A 27,700-nucleotide genomic window follows, 5' to 3' on the forward strand; every position below is an offset into this window, starting at 1 on the left:
GATCATTACTGCATGATCCTAGGGGAGTTACACAGTATTATTCAAGATTCTCCTGCTGATCATATTTGTATAATAGGGGACCTTAATTCTCACCCCACAAAACAATTTTATAATGAACTTACTCGCTTCTGTCAAAATCATGCTCTCCAAATTAGCGATGTAATGCTCCTCCCTCCCTCCTCCTACTCATGTGGACATAACTAGAGCGGACGCAATTACAACCTCCTCCTGGCTGGACCACTGCATCACATCTCCACAACTCCATGATTCTATTATGACCTGCAATATTCGATACGATCTTGCAACGGGCTACGATCACATCCCATTACAGGTGTCATTCAGTACCCCATCCCTCCCTACCGTGAACCCCCTAACTGTTCGCCCACCAGCGGTTAACTGGGAGTTTAAAAACCAACAGAAAACCAGATACTTTAGGGCGACCACGGAAACCAGGTTGCGGTCAATAATTCAACCGGCTGACGCCTTACTGTGTACCAACACAAAATGTAGAAATGACCACCACAAGAGGGATCTGAATGAATTCTATTCGAACATAATCTCCGCTATGCTTGTTTCGGGCAGGACTGCCTATAGATTTTGTCAAGGTAATTCTCATAATATACCTGGTTGGAATGACTTGGTTAAGGATCTGTATACATACTCACGAGAAATGTTTTTACTGTGGAGGCAAAATGGCAGCCCGAGGGAAGGACACACTGCATTACTAATGAGGCAGGCGAGAGCGCAATTCAAACTTGCTCTTAAGCACTGCAGGTTAAATGAAAAACAACTAAGAGCCGATGAAACGTCTAGAAACGTAGAATCTGGTGATTACCCTCGTCTTTGGAAGATATCCAGTCCTTAAATCCCAAAACTAAAAAGCTATCACAGAGAGTAGGGAAGCAGTCGGAGACGAGCTATCGCAAGGATGTGGGGTGATCACTTCAACATTATCCTGAATTGCATAAATGATCAGGATTCCCGAAGCGAGGTAGATAACCTCCATAATGACAACATTCAATTTCATTTTGCAGACCGTATTGCGCCAGGTAACATCAGCGATGCCATAAACAGCATACCTAATAATAAATCGCCCGGCTGTGATGGTCTTCCCTCAGAGGCGGCTTTCAAATTCTGCCATCCGATAATTTACATTTTGCTAGCTGCCTTATTCAATGCGTGCATAATTGCACCAGTTTTCTTCCAGACTCCCTACTCCTTAGTTCACTTGATACCATTAATCAAAAAAAAACAAGCTAAAGGATGCAGCTGACCCTGGCAACTACGGCCAATTGCAATCACAACGATCGCATCGAAGATACTTGAGTCGGTTCTTCTTGTGAGACTTCTCCCCTTTCTACACACCACTGACAACCAGTTCGGGTTTAAAGTAAACCACTCAACCGACACCTGCATCTACATACTGAAAGAATTGCTGAACTACTACCTATCATCAGCATCTCCTGTTTTCCTGTGTTTCGTGGATGTGAGAAAAGCATTTGACAGAGTAAACTACCTGAAGCTCTTCCTGAAGCTGCATAAAAGGGGCACACCCCTATATCTAATTGGCATTTTACATTGCTGGTTCTCCACACAGCAATTCTGTGTCAAATGGGGCAACGTATTATCGTACACCTTCGGCTCCCTAAACGGGCTTCGGCAAGGGGGCATTCTCTCTCCATACCTGTTTAATACGTACACAGATGCCTTGAATGTCAAACTGAACTCACTCCCAATCGGATGCACTGTCAATGAAAAAACTATAAACAAACTCTGTTACGCCCATCAGTGCATGGCCTCCAACGACTCATCGACACTTGCCGCCAATATGCAGAGGAATTTGATATAATCTACAACGAAACCAAGACCCAGTGCATGTCGCTGCTCCCGAGATCGCTTAAGCATATTGCAGAACCACAAATTTTCCTCAGAAACCATCGGCTGGAATTTGTGCGCGAATTTCCGTATTTGGGTCACATTATTACCGACGACCTGAAAGATACGGCAGACATTGAACAGAGGCATCGTAAACTATGTGCAACTGGCAACATGATTGCAAGGAGGTTTGCATTCTGTCACCGAGACTTGAAACTGCTGCTCTTCTGCTCGTACTGCTACAGTATCTATGGGTGTTCCCTCTGGACGAACTATACCCGAGAGACCATGAGACATATCACTGTTGTGCACAATGACATTCTGAGACGCCTCACAAACACTCCACGCTACCACTCCGCCACAGAGATGTTCTTAGAACACCTGGACAATTTAAAAATCATTGTAAGGTGAACAATGTCCAGCCTGGTAACCCGAGTGAGAAACAGCGGCAACTCGCTCATACAAAGCATCCTAAGGAGCGAAGCAAGAGGAAGATCTAAATTGTGGAAAAGATGGGAAAATGAGGCCTTTCTACTATTGCCAATTTCATGTTATTTATAAATACTAGTGTGATTGCTGTAATGTAATGTACGTGGGAAAAACAAAGCGCCAAGCATGTGTATGATGGTTTGAACAATTAGAAAGATCTATTAGGACAAACAGACTTTTAGCAAAACTACCATTCAGTGCCATACGGGATCACACAGAAAATAGTGATCACCGTCAAAGCTTAGAATCATTTCCCACGCTCTAGTCGAGTGGCCCCCATGGAGATGGCAATAGTAGATAGTTTGTACACTTTCAAGTTGAAACCTTCCTTCGGTAAGAACGAGAGGTGCTGTTTTTAATTTTTAGTATGTTTGTATGCCTTCTTTTGATATTGCATCCTTTCATTTTCATATACTTGTACAATATGCTTTTTATATATACACTGTAACCTTTTGTGTAACATTACAGGCGGCCCTCGATTAGCGGCAGGGGTTCCGTTCCTGGATGCTGACGCTAAGCGATTTTAAAGCCTACAGCCGCTGCACATCTTCTTTCGGAATACTAGACCAGTTAACAGCATCCTACACCAATTAAACAGCGCTGTAATCCCGCAATGGCGCAATAAGTAAAATTATATTTATGCAGTATAGTACTATAGAATTTACTGTACAGTACATTATAGTATTATAAATACTGTAAAGTGAAAAAAAGCCTAGCTTTAATCCTTTGGGTGTCTAGATTATGTAAAGATATAATAAGGCTTTATATAGTGTACAGGTAGCTGTAGTGTTCGAGTTACGATACTTCGTCTTAGATAATCCGACACGATAATCCGATTTTATGAGAGACCAAATTACAGTAGCCTAACTTTATCCCATCTTCTAGTTACATAAGTTCAAAAAACAGCAAAAGAGAATGATGAAAGTATGGTTTTAACGTTATACTCGTTGCATAAATGTGTACAGCCATGAACAACTGAACGAGAAACAACTTTTATTTTTTTTCTAAGTAAAACCGATTTGGATAACAACATTCATTTGGCTTGCATTTCAATCATCGTACTATAGTACACTATTACTGTAATTGTTATAAATGGTGTTATGTAGAATAGGACTCAGATATCTTAATGTAATAACTTTTTTTGCTACAGATCAAATCTCAATCGGGAAATATACTAATAAATTTAAACCTAGTTATAGCTGAAACTTAGAAAACTGTTCAAGCTGCTAATGACCATTATCGTGCATCGGCAACAAGGATAAATCTCCAGTAGACGTATGCCATCAAACACAATCGTAGATAAAATTGAGATCAAATCATTTTAATCAAAACTACTGTGATTGAAAGAACACATTTTACTGTTGGTTTCACGCCGATACAAGATAAATAATGTAAAGTTTGTATTACGATGATATAAAGGAAAATTGTGAACGGAATCACGCAATTTTTTTACTCTAGTAATAAACATGCCGCCAATGTAATCTGTTAACAAAAACAAATACAGTGGGGCCTCGTTATCCACGGGGGATAGGGCCCAGAACCCCCCGTGATAAGTAAATACCCATGTTATCCTGATACCCCCCTCAAAAATTGCTTAAAACTGCCTACTTTAATAGTTAACCCACCCAAGACCACTATTCCAATGTTTATAACTGCCTACTTTAGTTCAAACACCAAATATGTTTTCAACTATCACCTAAAACTAAATTCAAGACAGTTTTAAAGTTATTGTACAAAATTAGCCTTAAAAAAATAAATGTAGTATATGTACTACTGTAACTATGTAGCCTACTAGCCTAGGGATTACAGCTAGAAGCCTACATACGCATGGTGGGCCTCTTTTTTTTTTTACAAGGAAAGAGAGGATGAGTGGTAAGAGAACTATCAAAATTATGTAAATCATATGGGTACTCATCTACCCAACAACAATCTATGTTGATAAAAGATGGCGACGATTTTGCAGTGCAATCCAGTAATATAATAACGATAATGCTACCACAGTATGCAGCGAAACATCTCTTCCCTTCGTCACAATACGTTAATAGTATATTCCACGTAAAAAACCTTCATCTGACCTTTAGGCGTCTTTCCCATAAGAGTAAAAGAATCAGGGCTTTTGGATGGCACATAATTAACTTGTTTATAGGGTACAATTTAAAGAACGCGCCGCACACCACATTTCACAACAACAACAACCAACCTTGGACAACGCGAGTAGGCCAGTGTTGCCAACTGGGAATGGCAATTTTCTTGCTAGATTTTGTTCCATAAAAGGCTAAAAAAAACAATCACATACCGTATATACTCGAATAACGTGCAATCTCCCATATCGTGCGACCCCCAAATTTTCACCAATAAACAGTGGTTTTGTGTTTTGTCATGTATCTCATGTATCATGCAAGTTCATAAGGTTGGTGGTTTAGCCTGCTAATGGCCGAGTCATTCAGATGTGTGCTGATGCTAGTCAAGTTACGTTAATTTTCTTATTAATCTCGAGAATTGAATAGGAAATCTCAAGATTAAAAAAAAATCCCAAGATAATAAAATAATTGTAAAAATAACACGCTTTGGAGTCCTTAATCACTTCTCTCTCTCTCTCTCTCTCTCTCTCTCTCTCTCTACTCTCTCATCTCTCTCTCTCTCTCTCTCTCTCTCTTCAGGAATAAATACGTACGTACTGTAATTTAACTGACACCAACGGGTATCAGTAAATGTGTAGACATTGTGTGCGTGTTTAAAAAAAATGTGCAGTACACACACATTCCGATGTTTCGGTTTTTGGATTTTTGTTTTTTCAGATTTCGGAAATGTGAGGTCAGATGCATAATCAAACAAACACCAACTACTGCAGCACACCATTTTTTCCCTTTATGTTTTTCATTATTGGTATTTATTAATTACAGTTTATTTAAATAAATATTAATATAATACTGTTAAATGAATGTGAGATAATTAAGATCACCTATAATAAAATAGTGGGACAATTAATACCATATGTTCACTAATAGGTATTATTTTCAAACAAACATTCCGTAAAACACAAAAAATATATGTACATAACATCAAAATATAATAATGTTTTGCAGTTCAACTTGTGAATTTTAACAATAAGTATGACTATATAATATCACCATATCGATCTTGAAGTTGAAGAGTCGTAAAATTCTGAGGATGGTCCGGGAAAAGGATTTGTACTTTGTGATAACGTATCCATACAACACCATGTGGTATTTTCATACCACTATATTGATGACGCATCGCTACGACACACTGGTGTTTTTCATACCACTATACGTTAAAGTTAAAAACATGACATAGAATCGACTTTGCGACTTCGTTCACCTTGATATTTTTAACGATACAATAACTATCATTTGTACTACTAAAACCATCTTCACATAAGTAATTTTTCGTAAGATATGTGTTGTTGCAAAAGCTAGCTTATACAGAAAAGGCTTTTATAATTTAAGTCATCTTAGATATACATATGCACCCAAACTCATTGTGGGGAAATTTACTACTGTTTCCTCGGATATTGAAATACTTTACGCATCATTCAAACACTTTAATAAATATAATGCATAAATACTAGGCTATACATATTTACATCGTATACAAATACTACATACAGTTATATACACATATCTTTTATATACAAAGTTAACAGTTATATAAACATACTTTTATATACAAAGTTAATCATATGAGTAGTGATCAGACGACAGCTGTGCACTGGACTACGTACGTACTACTTGGAAGATAAAACAAACAAAAATTTTGTTGTTGTTAGTCGCCGGGATAGATTAACATTTTTCCAGAGATTAAAGAGCTGAATTTTGTTTTGAAGGTATGTCAACCGCGTTATTATATTATTGTTTTCACAAAGGAATAATTATATAAAGAAAATTATTGAGTAATTTTTGCCGTCAGCAGTCAGAAAATCACGAACATGGTAACGTTCAAACTTAGTGCCATCCATGCCATATGTCTATAAATAGAACAGAAGCAGAGGGCAGTCATTGAATAACAGATCTCCATGGCTACCAACCAACCAATCAGGTGTTAGTTATACTACTCTGTAATTTTTTAGAATGAACGTTTACACACACGAAGCTAACGATGATGTATGTGTTTTGCATACAGTAAGTAGTTTTAGTTTTTATTATTAGTGTAAGTATTTTACTGATTTCATGAAGAATAGAATGATTCCTTCTCATTACTTTGAATGCAAAATGGCTTGAAGATTCTTCCGCAAAAAGAAGAGAGAAAAAAAAAACTTTCCTTAGAAGATGATCCTATTTACTAACGCGGTTGACATACCTTCAAAACAAAATTCGAGCTCTTTAATCTCTGGAAAAATGTTAATCTATCCCGGCGACTAACAACAAACAAAATTTTTTGTTTGTTTTATCTTCCAAGTAGTACGTACGTAGTCCAGTGCACAGCTGTCGTCTGATCACTACTCATATGATTAACTTTGTATATAAAAGTATGTGTATATAACTGTTAACTTTGTATATAAAAAGTATGTGTATATAACTGTATGTAGTATTTGTATACGATGTAAAGAATATGTATAGCCTAGTATTTATGCCATTATATTATTAAAGTGTTTGAATGATGCTAAAGTATTTCAATATCCGAGGAAACAGTAGTAAATTTACCCCACAATGAGTTTGGGTGGGTACATATGTATATCTAAGATGACTTAAATTATAAAAGCCTTTTATGTATAAGCTAGCTTTTGCAACAACACATATCTTACGAAAAATTACTTATGTGAAGATGGTTTTAGTAGTACAAATGATAGTTATTGTATCGTTAAAAATATCAAAGTGAACGAAGTCGCAAAGTCGATTCTATGTCATGTTTTTCCTAAACGCGTTTGACTTGAAGGAGAACGTTATTTTGGTTGTTTTACACTGCCACAAAACCCATAACAATGCAGTGTATGTATGATAATGTTACATATATTCCAAACATTATTACTAGTAGCATGAATAGTACTATAAATATTTCGAAGATAATCTTGCTGTGAACGCTACCATTTGATTTGATTTTCATATACGTACTTACATTTTGTCAGCTGGCTGGCTGCATAGATCAAATTGATTTCACTGATATGGAAATACGTACCACGAATAGCCTTTTTTATTATGAAGATATGACGACTTAAAGGAGAACGTTATTTTGGTTGTTTTATCACTGCCACAAACCCATAACAATGCAGGTGTATGTATGATAATTCCTAAACTATTATTCACTACCAAAATAACGATGATATTTTGTATTGAAAATTAATGTTACGTATATTCCAAACATTATTACTACGTAGCATGAATAGTACTATAAAAATTTCGAAAGATAATCTTGCTGTGAACCGCTACCATAATTTGATTTTCATATACGTACGTACCATTTTGTCAGCTGGCTGGCCTCGCATAGATCAAATTGATTTCACTGATATGGAATTACTCCACGAATAGCCTTTTTATTATGAAGATATGACGATAATATATAAGGTAAAAAAATGCTTTATGATTTCGTTTACGCTTCGTCGCCAATAACAAACAGCAATACTTACGATAATCTATGACAAATAGCGTTTGGTATGACTTCATTGTTCAGAGAAGTTATATACGAATACTGCCAAAATAATAATGAAGTTCGAATTAATTTTAGCCTTAATGTTTATTACTACTGTAATTACACTACCCACTACTATTAAAATTTCTAAAAGTTTATCAAACAAAAAATGTCGCTTTGAACGCAACCGTATACATAACCATTTTCGTACGTAAAGGTATATGCTTACATTTTGTGGCTGGCCACTCCGACGATAAGTTGAGTGCAATGATGTGGAATTATTTCTTTGAAATAGGGTATGTATAGGTGAGAATGGTTTTATTACCTTTATTGTCAGTTAATATCATTATATGAGTCTAAATGAATGTTGGTAGTTATCGGACCACGGCCGAGGGTTAGCCTACCGAAAAACATCGCATATGCAACACAACATACCCGTGATGCAGCGATTCATACCAGTGATGCAACATGAGAAACGGTCTAAGAAAAAACCCGTGATTAACTGGATCCGTGAATACTGATCCGTGAATAAGCAATGCCCCACTGTAGTTCACAATCACAACAAGACATATTCAATTCATATTTCCACCCTAAAAACATGTCGTAAAAGGAAAAATAACCTTGTCTCATATAAGTAGAGTATACCTAGATATTCGTTTATGCTAACTAGAAGCAAGAAAATTTTGATCATAATTGTGTTACACATGGCAAAACCAACTCGTATTTGCCATCAGCTGATTTCCAAACCAAAACATTGGCCGCTCTGTGCAATACTGGCTTAGATTTACCGTAGTATTTTATAATACAATAATATGAGAATACATACAATATTATTGAATATAGTGAAGTACATAATGTATGTACTCGTTACACATAACAGCGCTGGCGGTGCTGTTAACCAAAAATTGTGCCATAAAAATACATTATTTTTTTATGAATATTTTTGACGACACCCATAAAACCAATTTGCCGCTAAGCGATTGCGCCGTTAACTGTGGCCCGCCTGTACTGTGATCAATTGTAATTTAGTGATTTTCCAATTTTTTCTTTCTGTGTTTTTGTTGTCAGACCTGGTGATGGACACAGTTACTCTGTGGATGTTTTATGTACAAGTACCTACTGGTTTTACTCTTTCTATCAAGACTCCGTTTTCAACGGGATAGATCAGGCAGTCCCCGGCTTATGACGGGTTCGGCTTACGACACCTTTCAATTATATTCATCGGAAATTATTTCCAGGTTTACGTCACATGTTCCCGGGTTACGGCACTTACAGCACTGATCTGACTGAAGAAATATGACTCCAAAAAGGCAAAATAATCAATATTTGAAGGGATTTTTTTTTATGAAAAATGCAATAAAAATGCAGTTTAAATAGTTTTTAATAAACCAAAAGCATTACAAATAAGGTTTTCTTAGGATTTTCTATGATTTTCCACTTACAATGATTTTCGGCTTACGACGCGTCTCAGGAACGGAACCCTTGTGATAAGCTGGGGACTGCACACACACACACACACACACACACACACACACAGATATAGATATATAGATATAGAATATAGATTATAGATATATTATATAGATATATAGATATATAGATATATTATATTTATGATATATATTATATATAATGTGATAGATATATATTTATATATTAATTATATATATTATATATATAATCTATAAGTCTAAAATTAATATTTTATTATATATATATATATTAATATATAATATTATAGAATTAGATATATAACCTATAATATAATAATATATATATATGATTATATATATTTATTATATATAAAGAGATATATATATATATATTAATAATAGATATATCTATAATTATATATATAACTATTATATTAGATTATATTAGATATATAGATATAGATAATGATATATATATATTATATAATCTGTCGATATATATATATTAATATATTATTGTATATATTATGTATATGTACATAATATATATATATATATATAATATATATATAAGAGTTATATAGTATTATTATAAATATATATTATAATATAATATTATATATATATTGCATATAATTATATATAATATATATAATGTATATATTATATAATATATATAATATATAGAATATTATATCATATATATATTATATAAACCTATATATCAGTGGTCACTAATTATATATATATATAATTATAATAGAATATATATAGCATATATATACTAATAATATAATAATATTAATATAATATATAACATATATATATATAATCTAATATTATTATCAATAATTATATATATATATAAAATATGGTATATAAATAACATAATATAATGTTCTCTATTATATATATATATATAATATATATAATATATATATATGATATAATATACCCCCCCTTACTTATATAATAATTCATGTATATAAAAATATTATATTATATATATAATTAATATAATATATTAATAATATATATATATATATATATTAATATTATATATATATATATATATACTAATATAATATATATATAATTTTTATTTTGTATATATATATATATATATATAGATCATACATTATAATATATATGTTTTTAATAATATATAATTATATATATATAAATATTATATATCTTATTAGATATATATATAAGAAATTAATCTATATTATATTATACTATATATATATATATATAATATAATATATATAAATGATATAATTATATCTATTATATATTAATATATATATAGAATATTATAATGTATATATATATATATATATTATATAATAAAGATATTATACATATAGCTATATATTAATATAATATATATATATATATATATAATATATAATTATTATAATATCTATATATATTATATATATATCTATATATACATATATAGATATATTGTGTGTATGTGTGTAAATATGAATATATATAAAGGTTGAGAGTTTACATGCATATATGCATAAAACAAACTTACTTTTGTCTTCTTGGAGAGCCTGACGGTCAATAACCCGTCCGAAGAAATCCTTGGGGACCTGGAATGAATGAAAATGGCAGTTAATATAAAGGTCCTTTAGGAACTGCATATGCTAATAAACAATAGTTACTTTAAATATAACATATCAACCTGAAGTCAAAGACAGTTAACTAAGTGTTACAACTAAATGTAACATATGATGATTTTTCAACATAAAGCCACCTCCTTTGTAAGTGATTGGAAAATAGGATAACATTCCTGGCTTGTTATGTTGAGTGTACATTTTCAATGTGACTGGTGTAAATTAAAAATGATTAGGGAAGGGACACTGTTCAGTTTACCATAAAACTTATTAATATTTTTGCTTTAGGCTGTAAAAAAAACAGGGGAAGATTTTTACCAAGTTCATTTTATATACTTAGTCTTTTTTATTCCTTCTTTTGTTTTTGGTTGTTAATTAAGCACGGACATACTTATGTGTACACAGCCTTTAAAACCAGCAGGTCCTGAAAGTGTTCAACAGGATTTTACTCCTTCCATATCACTTTGCATTCACTGACTTCTTGGTAAAAAAGATCTACCTATAATTCAATCTAGGCCACATGAATGATATTTACTACACAATTCTTCCATTTTCATTCTAGACTCAAGCAGTCTAAAATATAGGGGGCATCCAATTAACAAAACTATAACATCAGGGAGAAAACTGCAAACTTCTTTTCCCAGATATATACATAGTACAACATTTTACTTTGATAACAGAATATTTTATTAAAACTTGTTATAATTCTGTAGTTAGGGGGGATTTTCCTTTCAACGTTCATTAACTCATGTTATAACAAAATAAAGACAATTATTTTTGTAAATTATACTAACATAATTGGCTAATACCAAAACTTTGGCAGAGCAAGAATTGGTAGCACATCTTCGCATGCATGTTTTCCTCTCAGATCCTCAGATTTAATTTTCAAGATACAATGCCCTGTTAAGAAAAAACGGACACCTTTCTGGGGGCAAGAAGAAAACTGAATTTGAATTAGCATTCTTGCTGTTAAATAAGAATGCTTAAGAAAGCTTTGGCTACCTATTTACTCTTACTATTATCTTCAAACAAATCATACTCTTCTTTTTCTAAACCTGCAATACTGTTACTCTATTAATTCTACCGTTGTGTCCTACGAAAATACAAATCACTGGATTTTATGTACTAGTACCTCAGTGTGAGCTGTAATCAATCACTGAATCTTGGTAACATCTAGCATGGATCTCTACTACACTCTCATTCGGCTGACATTTAAGGTGGTGGAAAAAGAAGGGCCATCAACAGTAAAAGCTAAAGATGATACAGATGGAAGAAGGAGAAAAAGGAATGGAAGGAATACTCGTATAATGAGACTATGATACAGATACAGATGTAATGGACTCAACAGTATATAAAACAACATTATCATTGGAACTTTAACAATTAACAGACCTCTTAACATTACACCTACTGTTATTCTCCCTTACACTAGGACCTAAGGGAGTGTCACCCCAAAAGCATCATCAACACCACTTGACCACACTAGGATCCATATCAGTCCACTGGGATCCCAAGAAACACCATCAGCACCTCTTGTTCACACTGAGATCCATATCTGTCTACACTAGGATCACAAAAAACACCATCGGCACCTCTTGTCCACACTGGGATCCATATCTGTTCACACCAGGTTCTGTATCACTACAGGACAATAAATGCACATCCCTATGGACATCTTTTCAATGGTTGTCTGTCAAGACCTGCGAACAGCACGCTTGACTGAAGGGCAACTACCCAGGGGCAAAACCCCTTTGGACTCCCATGGATCGACAGTAGTATGCCTCCTCCAAGGTTTAGAGGAGTCTGACAGGGACTGGGTTTGGGAGATTCAACTGAGGGGGTGACTACCCGTTGTGCAGCCTAGCAACCTCCCTCGGACTTCCAGTATGCCTCCTCCCAAGTTTAGTGGGGTATGACAGGGACCTTTTGTCCAGGAGCATAGGGGGATGAGTAGACACCTCCCTCACTGCACTACACTTCACTATGTAACAAGGTTAACATCTGTTAACCAATACACAAGACTGGCAATGGCACGGGAAGGATGCGATGGAGCCAGGTGCAAGAGCAAGTGGATAAGGAAAGGGAGCACCAGTAGAAGGAAAGAACTGATGCCAGGTGGACAGCTGGCACTGAGTGTATGAGAGCGGGTGCTGGATGTTATAGCAGGCATCAGGCTGCAGAAGTGCCAGCAAGCTGGAAGCTCAGGTGCATGCAGCATGAGCTAAACATGGAACATTCCCCAATCCCCGTATCTACTTTATGCAGGAACCTTCCAAATGTTCATCACAAAAAAAAGGTAAAACAAATTTGTTTCCTTACTACTTTCTGCCTAACCCTTTTCAATTCTCTCCAAATTAAAGAAGGTTAGTGCAAAAAAATATTTACTTGTTGCTTGCGAGTAGCATAGGCCCAGTAAGTAACTAAAAAGTTACAATGTAAAAATTGCAATGTTTTTGCCTTATGGAATGGTACAACATTAAAAAATTTACTTTTAAGGTAATTAGTATATCACAGAAGGTTGCAAGTACCATTTTGCAAAAGTTTAACCTGATCAAAAGGTAATATACAAGAATCTACTTTTAAGGCAAAATTATTTACCCGCAGCTTCCAAGTAGCCTAAGCACAGTAAACAAATCATAAATCCAAAATTTTTCTCCTAATGGAATGAAATAACATTCAAGAATTACTTTGAAGGCAAAATATTACCGGCGGCTTGAAAGTAGCTGGCTTGCTGATGAACCTGAAGCAACGTAATAATGAAACAAAAAGTAAAACCCATCCTGAAAGATTTTGGCTTGAAGGCTACCAAATAGGCATTCTAGTGGTTGTTTACATAATATTTGAAATCCATTAATATAACCTGAAAACATGAAAAAAAACTGCCATAAATACTCAAGTGTTAATTACACCAAGAATGGCAGAGAACGGAAGCGGTTGTTGGCAGAATTGTCCCAAGTATTCCCATTAGTGGGCAAGCTGTGCATTAACACAACTATCGAAGCACTAATCACAAAATTTTAAATCTAAGCTTCCATGTGATAGAAACTAATAGCTATGTAATTATACATACTTGGTAAGTTACTTATGTATGCTATAAAAATGACACATAAGTACTTGCAAAGAAATTTCATACTAAAATGAATTCAACTATTCTTCGAAAATACTGTATAGACAAAGAAATACTATATACATTCTCTTCTATCAAAATTCTAACTTTGCACCTTCATTGCAGAGCCACTTCCTCATTAACCCATCTCCATTTACCTCTGTAAAGTAAACTTGTTATCCACAAGTTATTTGCTCAGATTTACCACTATATTTTCAACATGGTCCATGTTTTCACTAACTTGGTCTTTGAGCTCCTCATCTGTTCCCTTGTCTACTACTATGTGATCTCATTTGTCCTGACACTGTGCTTCAATCTTTTTTCTTTCACTAACTTTTTGCCTTCAACAACACACCACTTGATATTCTTATTCCCATTCCTATACCTAAAATCACTCATTCCTTTCTCTGACGCCATGCCTGAACTTTGCTTATACCTCATAAATATCCTTCACTTCTATGCTATGAACAATTACTCATTTTAATCTATTTACTCCTGGTTTGGTTTTTTAATTATTTCTCTCACACTCCTTACCTAACATTTACAGATTTCCTCTCATATTAAAACTTCTATACACACTTTCCTTTTAGAAATAATGATCAAATATACCTTTGACCACTCCTTTTCTCACCAATGCAAACATCCACTTGTACAGCCACCTACTCATTATTAATAACCTTCATCTTCACCATGTCCAATATTCATGCTTAAATTGCCTGGCACTAACACCTTCTCTTGTTCTCCAAACCTTGCCAAGCACAGATTTTGGTTCTTCTCAGCTCATTCTTTTCCTTTCTGGCTATCGCAGTGTATTTTTCAATTTCTACATCAAGAAGACTGATTTTGTTTATATAAGATAATTATTCAAATATTTAGTACGCACATACTTTGCTTTATTTTGATGATCTTGAATGATCAAAAGGTTTAATTTTGCCTAGGTTACTGACTCAGAAATGATGTAGGACAGAAAAGTGAAGACAACTCATTTGGCAACTAACCCCATAAGGGAAAAGCAGACACAAACATTGGTGATGGTAAAATAAATGAAAAAATAAATATCCTTACCTGAGCCACATCTACCACCTTGGAAACTCCACTTCCCTTCTGTAAAAAAAAAATGTAAAAATTAAATTTCTGGCAATATATTTTAACATATAACCTAAATTAAGCTAAACAGTATTTTAAGAGGGCAAATGAGAACTGCAGTTGTAAGAATGCACCCAGTTACAAAAGTACATATTTCATTAATAGCTTTGAACAGTTTTTGCACAAATGTCTAGAGTCCAAAAAATACTAGAAAATTTCTACTCACAAACTATACACTATTCATTCAAGTTTGCAATAAGGTGGCTGGCAGAGTATGTAACATGTATAGAACCAACCACCAATCTTGACGAAAAAAAACTATATGCAGGAGACATATTCCTACCATAAGGGTACTTATATTACAACAACTTCAACTCAATGTATTGCATTATAATGGGGCTGTATGCTGTTTCTAATATTTGGGTATTTTATGGTATTATTTCTCTTTACTGTTCAGGAGAATCTAATTTTTATAAATATTCCTTCACCTAGTTAGGTTTCATTGTTACCATTTGTTATCGACTTGTATCCCTCTTTGAGCTAATCTATTTGCACTACACTCCTTACTAATACGCAGATACTCATAGTATATCAGTACAGTTGGCAAGCAACTTTACTTAGTGGAATGATAATATACTGTATTCTAATATACATATTTATACATTATATTGTGATTTATAACTCGTTTATTGTACAAACTGTTTGGATTATATGACAATACCTTTAGTTTTATTATGTTACTGGAAACCTTGTGTCACCAAATAAATGTACTACTATATGTATTGTGACAAAAGCTATTTTGAAGAATTAGTTCCTTAACCTATCTTCACAGCCCCTTACTTGTAACCAAGTTGGTCTGTTCCATCTTGGTTCGTATTCTCCTGATCCGAGGGCTGCTATCGAACAAGACTGAAGGTCAGGCACTGTTTTGTGAACTAAAGCGTTTTCTTTCTGCCTATGGGCGAGCACATACCACCTGCTGCAAACATACCCTTTGCAGACATAAAGGAAAATATGGGTGGTTCCCAGACATGTGCAAGGTGCGCAACATACTCCTAGGATGGCATCCACCCCAAATATTATGTTGGGCTCAATTTTAAATAGCTCTTTTAGGTTAATGCGTTTCTCCGGAGTGCAGATAGATGGGAATACAACTTCCGGCAGTGAGGGTTCCTGGCCCTAGTACCTTCGCACACTTGGGCAATCAAGTCAAGCTTAACTTTTCTAAATTTTATGAATCATTATTCTCTTTGATAAAATTTTGTATTATGAGTAGCATTAGGAATTAAACTAAAAGTACATGCATCTCTCTGAAGGTTACGAAATATATACCTGGCATTAATTATCTTTCCTCACTTGTGCAGCAGCAGTCTCACTGAGGAAAAATAAACAACAGCCCATAACCTTCTTTCTCTAGTTCAGCTAAAAATGGAAAAAAGATTCTCTCTGCTTAATGTAATAACTCATTTGTACATAAAACTACTTTAAATTTTCTCTGTAGTTCCTGATGTCATTCATAAAGTATTAAAATAAGTAAAAGAATACATATATCTTTAATATTATATGCTTCTATTATGTTTTAGTAGAAAATTATCATGAGATGGGCACTGTCCTGTATTAGAAAAATCTGAAAAGACAAAAGGCTGATTTATCTAATAAAAATATATAAAAATGATTGGTTACCCCTTTTGATGATGCTAAAAACAGCATCTCTAAATTGTGTGCATGTATACAGCAACTACAATTACACTTAAGGGGACCGGCCAGTAAGCCAATATATGGTTGTTTAGGGCGAAAACGCAATGGAGAATGCATATACAAAACATTTAATCAAAATTTCTCTTACTTTCATAGTTACAGGGTAATTAGTAAAATTAACTCAATAAGCCAAAAACATTGATCTGTACAAGATAATGCAGTATTTCTTCCGTTATCGTAAATTTTTATTATTATTAGCAAACAAATTGTGAGCAATGGCATCTGTAGAGATTCCATGAGTCACAAGATGGGAAGTTATGAGTTTACACTCTTCAGTGCAAGCAGAAACAGCACTGAAGAAGAAACACGAGAGAGAGTACATGTTCAAGTTTCACCTCTGACATTCGCTTGCTTTAATGTCTTTTTTTCTTTGTTTCAAGGGAGGAGATAGAATTTGAAAAATGGTTATTTTCAGGATAAATCGCACTGGCATCACAAGACCGAAGGTCAGAGGTAAAAATCATATGCGGTTTAGAGATGTCTCAAGTCACCTTATTAAGTGGCATGAATGTCAAAGTCCTGTCCTTAAAAAACAGCATTACCTGGCCAGCCCCCTTAAAGAGACACCAAATGATCAAATGTTTCCCAAAACCATTTGACTGGTTTGGCCAATTTGTATATGCATGGTAATAAAGCTTGCTCACGCCTGGCCAATATTTTGAATTTTTTTTTCCACCACATATATAAGTATAAATGAAGATCACAGAAAATATTCCACTTAACTCATTTCAAACCATGAATAAGTACAAAAATATTCCACTTAACTCATTTCAAACCATGAATAAGTACAAAGTTCATACGGCTACTCAAAGATGTATCAGGGCTTTGGTAGAATGAGATTTGTAATTCAGATGGACACACACACATTATTCATGCAAGAATTATACAAAGCACATGAAGTTCATCAATATCTCAAACAAATGCAATATAACCAAATGGAAAATAAAAAGTACTACACTGACCTTTCCATCTGAACCCTCTGGCAAAGGTTTGGCTTTGAGTTTCTGCAGATGATTGGGAACTACAACTGGTACAGGATCTGAAGATGATTTCTTTTTCTCATCTGCATATGCCTTCATTTTCTCTGCTTCTTTCTGCAAGATAAAAGCAATTATAAATACAATTAAAAATACATCAGCAGGCCCTTTTGAACTACTACTACTACTAGAAAAATACGTACTCTTAATTTTCAGAGTACAAAACATATTATCATTACACATATAAACATTTAAGAGGAGAGTTTAACCTTTCACAAGTTTTGAAACTAAGGAACAAACTTCTCTCAATGAACTAGATAAGCAAAACCTTTCAAGACAAAATGATACACATGAAGACGAGTTCTACTACTGCGGAGTTTAATCAATTTTCATACAAACGAAAAACATTAATATACAAAAATGGTATTTTTATTATAAAATAAGGTTTCACACATACTTACCGAACAATTACATGATTAAAGCCCTCCCTCCTCCCCACAGATGGACGGGGCGGCTAAACGAATTGTCAAGCAAAGCTCAGTAGTACCGGAGATCCCCGAAAGTGGGTGGGGTTGTATCACCTACACGTCAGCAGCGCCAATTAGCGCCGAGAAATTTGGAATTTCGACTGCCGTAAGGTAAGAAGCGTATAGCTATGTAATTGTTCGGTAAGTATGTGTGAAACCTTATTTTATAATAAAAATACCATTTTCACACATGAAACTTACCGAACAATTACATAGCTGAATCCACATTACCCGGCTGGTGGGTATATGGACTTTAAGTGCAAATAAGAAAAAAACTCACATTGCAAGAATGTTGTAGTACCTTACCTCGTGAGAGAGCAGCTGCAGGAGAATACTGCCTCTGGTCGACGCTCTCATCACTTGTAGGGAACGTGGCAGTAGTGGCCAGGATCGTTCCTACTACTAGTGGGTATTCTGCAACCATGGAGGTTCACCGATGGTTGATCAGAATGAAATAATATGCGCCCTTGCCCTGGGCTGTGACCAGATTAAAATAACAATCAAAGACCATCACCTACACATAACCATAAAAAATAATAAACCAAACCCTACCATAAAAACTGGCGGGTACTCCTGGTACCATGTACCCCCAGGCTTCCCCAAAACTCGACCACCTTCTAATCAAGACGAAGAGATAGTCAAAAGGAAGGGGAATTGGACCAAATCCCCCTATGCTTCCTTTCCCAACACCATGCCCATCACCGACAAAGGTCCTAAACGACAACAATTATCAAACGTTGCTTCCACATCCTTCAGGTAATGGAGAGCAAAAACCGATCTCGACCTCCAGAACGTAGCTTGCAAAATAGATGCTAGCGACGTATTATGTCTAAAAGCCATGGAAGTCGCTACTGCCCTAACCTCGTGGGCTTTAACTTTACACACCTGTAGAGTCTGATCTCTTACTGACGTGTGTGCTTCCTGAATCAGGCTCCTTAAAAAGAACGAAATTGCGTTCTTAGACATAGGACGGCTCGGATCTTTAACCGAACACCACAATCGGTTCGAACTTCCTCTCAAAGCCTTTGTTTTATGAATATAAAATTTCAATGCTCTCACCGGACACAAAGAACGTTCTTCGTCCTCTTCTCCTACTAATCCTGACAAGCTTCGAATGGAGAAGAAACGAGGCCATGGTCTCGAAGGATCTTCATTCTTCGCTAAAAAATCCTGAGTATAGGCACACACAGCTCTGTCTTGTGTAAATCCTATCTCTTTACACATTGCTTCGACTCGCTGATTCTACCAGCTGAAGCTAAGGCGACTAAGAATAACGTCTTCTTAGTAAGATCCTTCAAAGAAGCCGAATTAAGACGTTCAAAATTCGCTTTAGAGAGCCAGGACAATACCACGTCTAATTCCAGTCCACTAAACCTGGTCTCCTTGTCCTAGTGGACTCAAAAGATTTAATCAAGTCGCTGATGTCCGAGTTAATTAGATATATTTAAGTTTCTATGTTTAAAAACTGATGCCAACATAGATCTGTATCCTTTTATTGTCGAAGTCGATAACTTCCTAACGTCTCTCAGATATATTAGGAAGTTTGCTATCTCTTGTATAGAGGTTTTAGAAGAAGTTGTGTGACTTTCTCTGCACCAATTTCTAAAAACTCCCCATTTTGACTGATAGAGTTTGGCCGAAGAGGCTCTTCTACAGTTAGCAATAGCCTCTGCCGCTCTTCTTGAAAAACCTTTCGCTCTGACCAGGTCCCGGACAGTCTGAATCCTGTCAGAGCGAGATACGACAACCCTTGGTGATTTCTGTCGAAATGGGGCTGTTTGAGTAGCGATGGAATTTGTGGCAGAAGCCTGGGGAAGTCTACTAACATCCTCAGGAGATCCGGGAACCACTCCTTTCTGGGCCAAAAAGGAGCTATTAGAGTCATCGTAACGTTCTGGTGACTCTGGAACTTGTTTAATACCTCTCTGATCATCGCAAATGGTGGAAATGCGTAAACATTCAGACCTGACCAGTCGAGAAGCATTGCATCCGTTTTCCAGGCTAACGGGTCCGGGACCGGAGAACAGAATAGAGGAAGCCTGTTGTTCCTGGACGTTGCAAAGAGGTCTATCGTTGGTTGTCCCCACAACCGCCATAGATCCTGACAAACTCTGATATCCAATGTCCACTCCGTCGGAAGAACCTGATGCGCACGACTGAGTTCGTCTGCTAAAACGTTGAGCTTCCCTTGCACGTACCTGGGGAAGAGAGTCACTTTGTGCGCATTCGCCCACAGAAGAAGATGCTCCGTCATTCTGTACAGGGAGAACGAATGTGTCCCTCCCTGTTTTCTTATATATGACAGCGCTGTGGTGTTGTCCGAGAACACCGCAACTTTCTTCCCTTCGACTAGAGGGGTGAAACTTTGAAGCCCAAGAAAAATTGCTTTCAGCTCTTTTATGTTGATATGAAGACCTCTCTCCTGTTCCGTCCAGATACCTGATGTCTTCTCTTTCCCCAACAGGGCTCCCCATCCTGAGTCCGATGCGTCGGCATAAAATTCTAGCTCTGGATTCGTTCTTTCGAGGGACAAACCCTCCTGAGCTCTTTCCTCCGACAACCACCAACGAAGATCTTCCTTGATTTCCTCGGAGATCGGAATAACAGTCGAATCCGGTTGAACTTTCCGGTCCCAATTGGCCTTTAGGTAGAATTGTAGCGTCCTCATGTGAAGACGACCAAGTGTAACAAAAGTCTCCACCGAAGCGAGAGTCCCTAACAGGCTCATCCACTCCAGAACCGTGCAGGACAAGCGGTTTAACAGCTTCCGTACCGTCGCAAGGAGGGAGACTATTCTCCTTGGGGAGAGAAAAACCTGAAAAAACTTGTGAGTCCAGAATCATCCCCAAATATGGAATCCTCTGACTCGGTACTAACTGTGACTTCTCTAAATTCATTACTAATCCCAGTTGCTGTGTTAATATTAGTGTCCGATTTAAATCCCTCACACACTGGAGACTGGAGTCGGACCTTAGAAGCCAGTCATCCAGATAAAAAAGAAAAAGCAATATTGATTCCCATCAAATGTAACCATCGACTTACCGGGGCCAGGACTCGAGTAAATACTTGTGGGCTGTCGTAAGTCCGAAACAGAGCGCTCTGAACTGATAAACTCTGCCGTCGAAAACAAACCGTAGATATTTCCTGGAGCTCCGATGAATAGGTACATGGAAATATGCATCTTTCATGTCCAGCGATACCATCCAGTCTCCTGGTCGAAGAGCTGACATAACGACCGGTTGGTTTCCATACGAAACTTCGTCTTCAGAAACAAAGATATTGAGAGCACTCACATCCAGGACCGGCCTCCAGCCCCCCGATGACTTGGGGACAACGAACAGCCTGTTGTAAAAGCCCGGTGAGACTTTGTCTTCCCACTATTTCTCTGGCCTTCTTGGTAATCAGGGCTTCTACTTCCTAGGCAAGAGCCAAAGCTCTTTCTGATCCCTGCGAGTATGCTGTTAAGGCGATGGGAATACTCGACAGTGGTGGATCTCTTTACTCATTGCTTGCATCTCGCTGATTCTACCAGCTGAAGCTAAGGCGACTAAGAATAACGTCTTCTTAGTAAGATCCTTCAAAGAAGCCGAATTAAGAGGTTCAAAATTCGCTTTAGAGAGCCAGGACAATACCACGTCTAATTCCAGTCCACTAAACCTGGTCTCCTTGTCCTAGTGGACTCAAAAGATTTAATCAAGTCGCTGATGTCCGAGTTATTAGATATATTTAAGTTTCTATGTTTAAAAACTGATGCCAACATAGATCTGTATCCTTTTATTGTCGAAGTCGATAACTTCCTAACGTCTCTCAGATATATTAGGAAGTTTGCTATCTCTTGTATAGAGGTTTTAGAAGAAGTTGTGTGACTTTCTCTGCACCAATTTCTAAAAACTCCCCATTTTGACTGATAGAGTTTGGCCGAAGAGGCTCTTCTACAGTTAGCAATAGCCTCTGCCGCTCTTCTTGAAAAACCTTTCGCTCTGACCAGGTCCCGGACAGTCTGAATCCTGTCAGAGCGAGATACGACAACCCTTGGTGATTTCTGTCGAAATGGGGCTGTTTGAGTAGCGATGGAATTTGTGGCAGAAGCCTGGGGAAGTCTACTAACATCCTCAGGAGATCCGGGAACCACTCTTTCTGGGCCAAAAAGGAGCTATTAGAGTCATCGTAACGTTCTGGTGACACTGGAACTTGTTTAATACCTCTCTGATCATCGCAAATGGTGGAAATGCGTAAACATTCAGACCTGACCAGTCGAGAAGCATTGCATCCGTTTTCCAGGCTAACGGCGTCCGGGACCGGAGAACAGAATAGAGGAAGCCTGTTGTTCCTGGACGTTGCAAAGAGGTCTATCGTTGGTTGTCCCCACAACCGCCATAGATCCTGACAAACTCTGATATCCAATGTCCACTCCGTCGGAAGAACCTGATGCGCACGACTGAGTTCGTCTGCTAAAACGTTGAGCTTCCCTTGCACGTACCTGGGGAAGAGAGTCACTTTGTGTGCATTCGCCCACAGAAGAAGATGCTCCGACATTCTGTACAGGGAGAACGAATGTGTCCCTCCCTGTTTTCTTATATATGACAGCGCTGTGGTGTTGTCCGAGAACACCGCAACTTTCTTCCCTTCGACTAGAGGGGTGAAACTTTGAAGCCCAAGAAAAATTGCTTTCAGCTCTTTATGTTGATATGAAGACCTCTCTCCTGTTCCGTCCTATACCTGATGTCTTTCTCTTTCCCCAACAGGGCTCCCCATCCTGAGTCCGATGCGTCGGCATAAAATTCTAGCTCTGGATTCGTTCTTTCGAGGGACAAACCCTCCTGAGCTCTTTCCTCCGACAACCACCAACGAAGATTCCTTGATTTCCTCGGAGATCGGAATAACAGTCGAATCCGGTTGAACTTTCCGGTCCCAATTTGCCTTTAGGTAGAATTGTAGCGTCCTCATGTGAAGACGACCAAGTGTAACAAAAGTCTCCACCGAAGCGAGAGTCCCTAACAGGCTCATCCACTCCATAACCGTGCAGGACGAGCGGTTTAACAGCTTCCGTACCGTCGCAAGGAGGGAGACTATTCTCCTTGGGGAGAGAAAAACCCGAAAAACTTGTGAGTCCAGAATCATCCCCAAATATGGAATCCTCTGACTCGGTACTAACTGTGACTTCTCTAAATTCATTACTAATCCAAGGTTGCTGTGTTAATATTAGTGTCCGATTTAAATCCCTCACACACTGGAGACTGGAGTCGGACCTTAGAAGCCAGTCGTCCAGATAAAAAGCAATATTGATTCCCATCAAATGTAACCATCGACTTACCGGGGCCAGGACTCGAGTAAATACTTGTGGGGCTGTCGTAAGTCCGAAACAGAGCGCTCTGAACTGATAAACTCTGCCGTCGAAAACAAACCGTAGATATTTCCTGGAGCTCCGATGAATAGGTACATGGAAAATATGCATCTTTCATGTCCAGCGATACCATCAGTCTCCTGTCGAAGAGCTGACATAACCGACCGGTTGGTTTCCATACGAAACTTCGTCTTCAGAACAAAGATATTGAGAGCACTCACCTATCCAGGACCCGGCCTCCAGCCCCCCGATGACTTGGGACAACAACAGCCCTGTTGTAAAAGCCCGGTGAGATGTCTTCCACTATTTCTATGGCCTTCTTGTAATCAGGGCTTCTACTTCCTTGGCAAGAGCCAAAGCTCTTTCTGATCCCTGCGAGTATGCTGTTAAGGAGATGGGAATACTCGACAGTGGTGGATCTCTTTACTCATTGCTTGCATCTCGCTGATTCTACCAGCTGAAGCTAAGGCGACTAAGAATAACGTCTTCTTAGTAAGATCCTTCAAAGAAGCCGAATTAAGAGGTTCAAAATTTGCTTTAGAGAGCCAGGACAATACCACGTCTAATTCCAGTCCACTAAACCTGGTCTCCTTGTCCTAGTGGACTCAAAGATTTAATCAAGTCGCTGATGTCCGAGTTATTAGATATATTTAAGTTTCTATGTTTAAAAACTGATGCCAACATAGATCTGTATCCTTTTATTGTCGAAGTCGATAAACTTCCTAACGTCTCTCAGATATATTAGGAAGTTTGCTATCTCTTGTATAGAGGTTTTAGAAGAAGTTGTGTGACTTTCTCTGCACCAATTTCTAAAAACTCCCCATTTTGACTGATAGAGTTTGGCCGAAGAGGCTCTTCTACAGTTAGCAATAGCCTCTGCCGCTCTTCTTGAAAAACCTTTCGCTCTGACCAGGTCCCGGACAGTCTGAATCCTGTCAGAGCGAGATACGACAACCCTTGGTGATTTCTGTCGAAATGGGCTGTTTGAGTAGCGATGGAATTTGTGGCAGAAGCCTGGGGAAGTCTACTAACAATCCTCAGGAAGATCCGGGAAACCACTCCTTTCTGGGCCAAAAAGGAGCTATTAGAGTCATCGTAACGTTCTGGTGACACTGGAACTTGTTTAATACCTCTCTGATCATCGCAAATGGTGGAAATGCGTAAACATTCAGACCTGACCAGTCGAGAAGCATTGCATCCGTTTTCCAGGCTAACGGGTCGGGACCGGAGAACAGAATAGAGGAAGCCTGTTGTTCCTGGACGTTGCAAAGAGGTCTATCGTTGGTTGTCCCCACAACCGCCATAGATCCTGACAAACTCTGATATCCAATGTCCACTCCGTCGGAAGAACCTGATGCGCACGACTGAGTTCGTCTGCTAAAACGTTGAGCTTCCCTTGCACGTACCTGGGGAAGAGAGTCACTTTGTGCGCATTCGCCCACAGAAGAAGATGCTCCGTCATTCTGTACAGGGAGAACGAATGTGTCCCTCCCTGTTTTCTTATATATGACAGCGCTGTGGTGTTGTCCGAGAACACCGCAACTTTCTTCCCTTCGACTAGAGGGGTGAAACTTTGAAGCCCAAGAAAAATTGCTTTCAGCTCTTTTATGTTGATATGAAGACCTCTCTCCTGTTCCGTCCAGATACCTGATGTCTTCTCTTTCCCCAACAGGGCTCCCCATCCTGAGTCCGATGCGTCGGCATAAAATTCTAGCTCTGGATTCGTTCTTTCGAGGGACAAACCCTCCTGAGCTCTTTCCTCCGACAACCACCAACGAAGATCTTCCTTGATTTCCTCGGAGATCGGAATAACAGTCGAATCCGGTTGAACTTTCCGGTCCCAATTGGCCTTTAGGTAGAATTGTAGCGTCCTCATGTGAAGACGACCAAGTGTAACAAAAGTCTCCACCGAAGCGAGAGTCCCTAACAGGCTCATCCACTCCAGAGCCGTGCAGGACGAGCGGTTTAACAGCTTCCGTACCGTCGCAAGGAGGGAGACTATTCTCCTTGGGGAGAGAAAAACCCGAAAAACTTGTGAGTCCAGAATCATCCCCAAATATGGAATCCTCTGACTCGGTACTAACTGTGACTTCTCTAAATTCATTACTAATCCCAGTTGCTGTGTTAATATTAGTGTCCGATTTAAATCCCTCACACACTGGAGACTGGAGTCGGACCTTAGAAGCCAGTCATCCAGATAAAAAGCAATATTGATTCCCATCAAATGTAACCATCGACTTACCGGGGCCAGGACTCGAGTAAATACTTGTGGGGCTGTCGTAAGTCCGAAACAGAGCGCTCTGAACTGATAAACTCTGCCGTCGAAAACAAACCGTAGATATTTCCTGGAGCTCCGATGAATAGGTACATGGAAATATGCATCTTTCATGTCCAGCGATACCATCCAGTCTCCTGGTCGAAGAGCTGACATAACCAACCGGTTGGTTTCCATACGAAACTTCGTCTTCAGAACAAAGATATTGAGAGCACTCACATCCAGGACCGGCCTCCAGCCCCCCGATGACTTGGGGACAACGAACAGCCTGTTGTAAAAGCCCGGTGAGATGTCTTCCACTATTTCTATGGCCTTCTTGGTAATCAGGGCTTCTACTTCCTTGGCAAGAGCCAAAGCTCTTTCTGATCCCTGCGAGTATGCTGTTAAGGCGATGGGAATACTCGACAGTGGTGGATCTTGCACAAACGGGATCACATAACCTTCTCTTAATACTGTGATCACCCACTGTTCCGCCCCTCTTCGACTCCATTCCCGCCAAAACAGGCGGAGTCTTGCTCCTACAGGTGTGTGAGGGTAAAAATTCCTACTTGTCCGACTGTCTCGAGGGTGGTTTCTTACTGGCCTGTGGACGCAAATTAGTCCTTGGTCTGGGTTGCCATCTAGACTTTCCTCCGCGAAAAGGTTGCTTCTGAAGAGGTGACCCTTTAGCTCCTGTAGGTGGTGTCTCCTTGGGACGTCGTGTCGACGAACGAGTCAATAAGTCGTTGGTAGACTTTTTCTCTAGATCTGCGAGAACTTGCTGAATAACCTGTTCAGGGAATAAATGCGACTTACATAAAGGCGCAAACATGAGAGCAGACTTCTGGTTAGAAGTTACTCCCTTGGAGGTGAAAGAGCACCAAAGTTCTCTCTTTTTAAGGACGCCCAGAGTAAAAAGAGATGCAAGCTCCCCTGAGCCATCCCTGACTGCTTTGTCGGCACACGATAATACATCAAGCCAGTCTGTCGCCAAGCTATCTTCCAGAGACTGACAATCCTCTATTTTCCTTGCTAATGCAGCAATAGTCCAGTCTAAGAAGCTGAAAACTTCTATTACCTTAAATAGGTTCTTAATCAGGTGGTCGAAATCATGCGAAGAAAAGAAAATTTTCGCCGACGAAAACGCTGTCCTTCTGTTAGCATCCACCAGACCTGAGAAATCTCCTTGGGCGGAGGCAGCGACTCCCAAAGAGGGTAATTCTCCGGTAGCATAAAATTTATATGTCTTCTGTAACTTGGACGGTGGGACAGCGAAGGCGGCTTTACCAGACTCCCTCTTCTTTCTCAGCCACTTCTCTGCTTCTTTGAAGACTCTTTTCGCCGACTGCGAAAGCACCAGTTTAGGTAGACTCGCCGAAAGTACTTTCCTATCCTTAACAAAGGTAGAAGGAGGCGAAGATACAGGAGCTGGCTCGAATTCCGTATAAGAAGCCAGCAAAAACTTCATTAAGTTGGAGTAAGCAGAAGCCGCTTTCGACTCTTGTTCCGACTGATCCTCCCCATCCGACATTGTCGACTGCTTGGCTTCTTCATCCGTATAAGACTTAACTTTCTTCAACGACTTAACTAAGTCCTGAAGCTGTCTCAACGGTTCCAAAAAAGCTTCTTCTTTGTTG

The 27,700-nt window shown here is 38.1% G+C and overlaps 1 protein-coding gene across 1 annotated transcript in view; it reads right to left on the bottom strand.

Annotated features, from left to right (window-relative positions):
• Positions 1–27,700, bottom strand: part of LOC135217603 (chromosome transmission fidelity protein 18 homolog) — a 68,862-nt gene that overhangs the window by 10,299 nt on the left and 30,863 nt on the right. The window contains exons 3-5 of the mRNA XM_064253566.1: positions 17,924–18,055; positions 15,183–15,221; positions 10,930–10,987 (exon numbers count right to left, since the gene is read on the bottom strand). Of these exons, the coding sequence (XP_064109636.1) occupies positions 10,930–10,987; positions 15,183–15,221; positions 17,924–18,055 (229 nt within the window). The remainder of the gene's footprint in view (positions 1–10,929; positions 10,988–15,182; positions 15,222–17,923; positions 18,056–27,700) is intronic.

Source organism: Macrobrachium nipponense, chromosome 7 (genome assembly GCF_015104395.2).
Source record: "Macrobrachium nipponense isolate FS-2020 chromosome 7, ASM1510439v2, whole genome shotgun sequence".
Lineage (NCBI taxonomy): Eukaryota > Metazoa > Arthropoda > Malacostraca > Decapoda > Palaemonidae > Macrobrachium > Macrobrachium nipponense.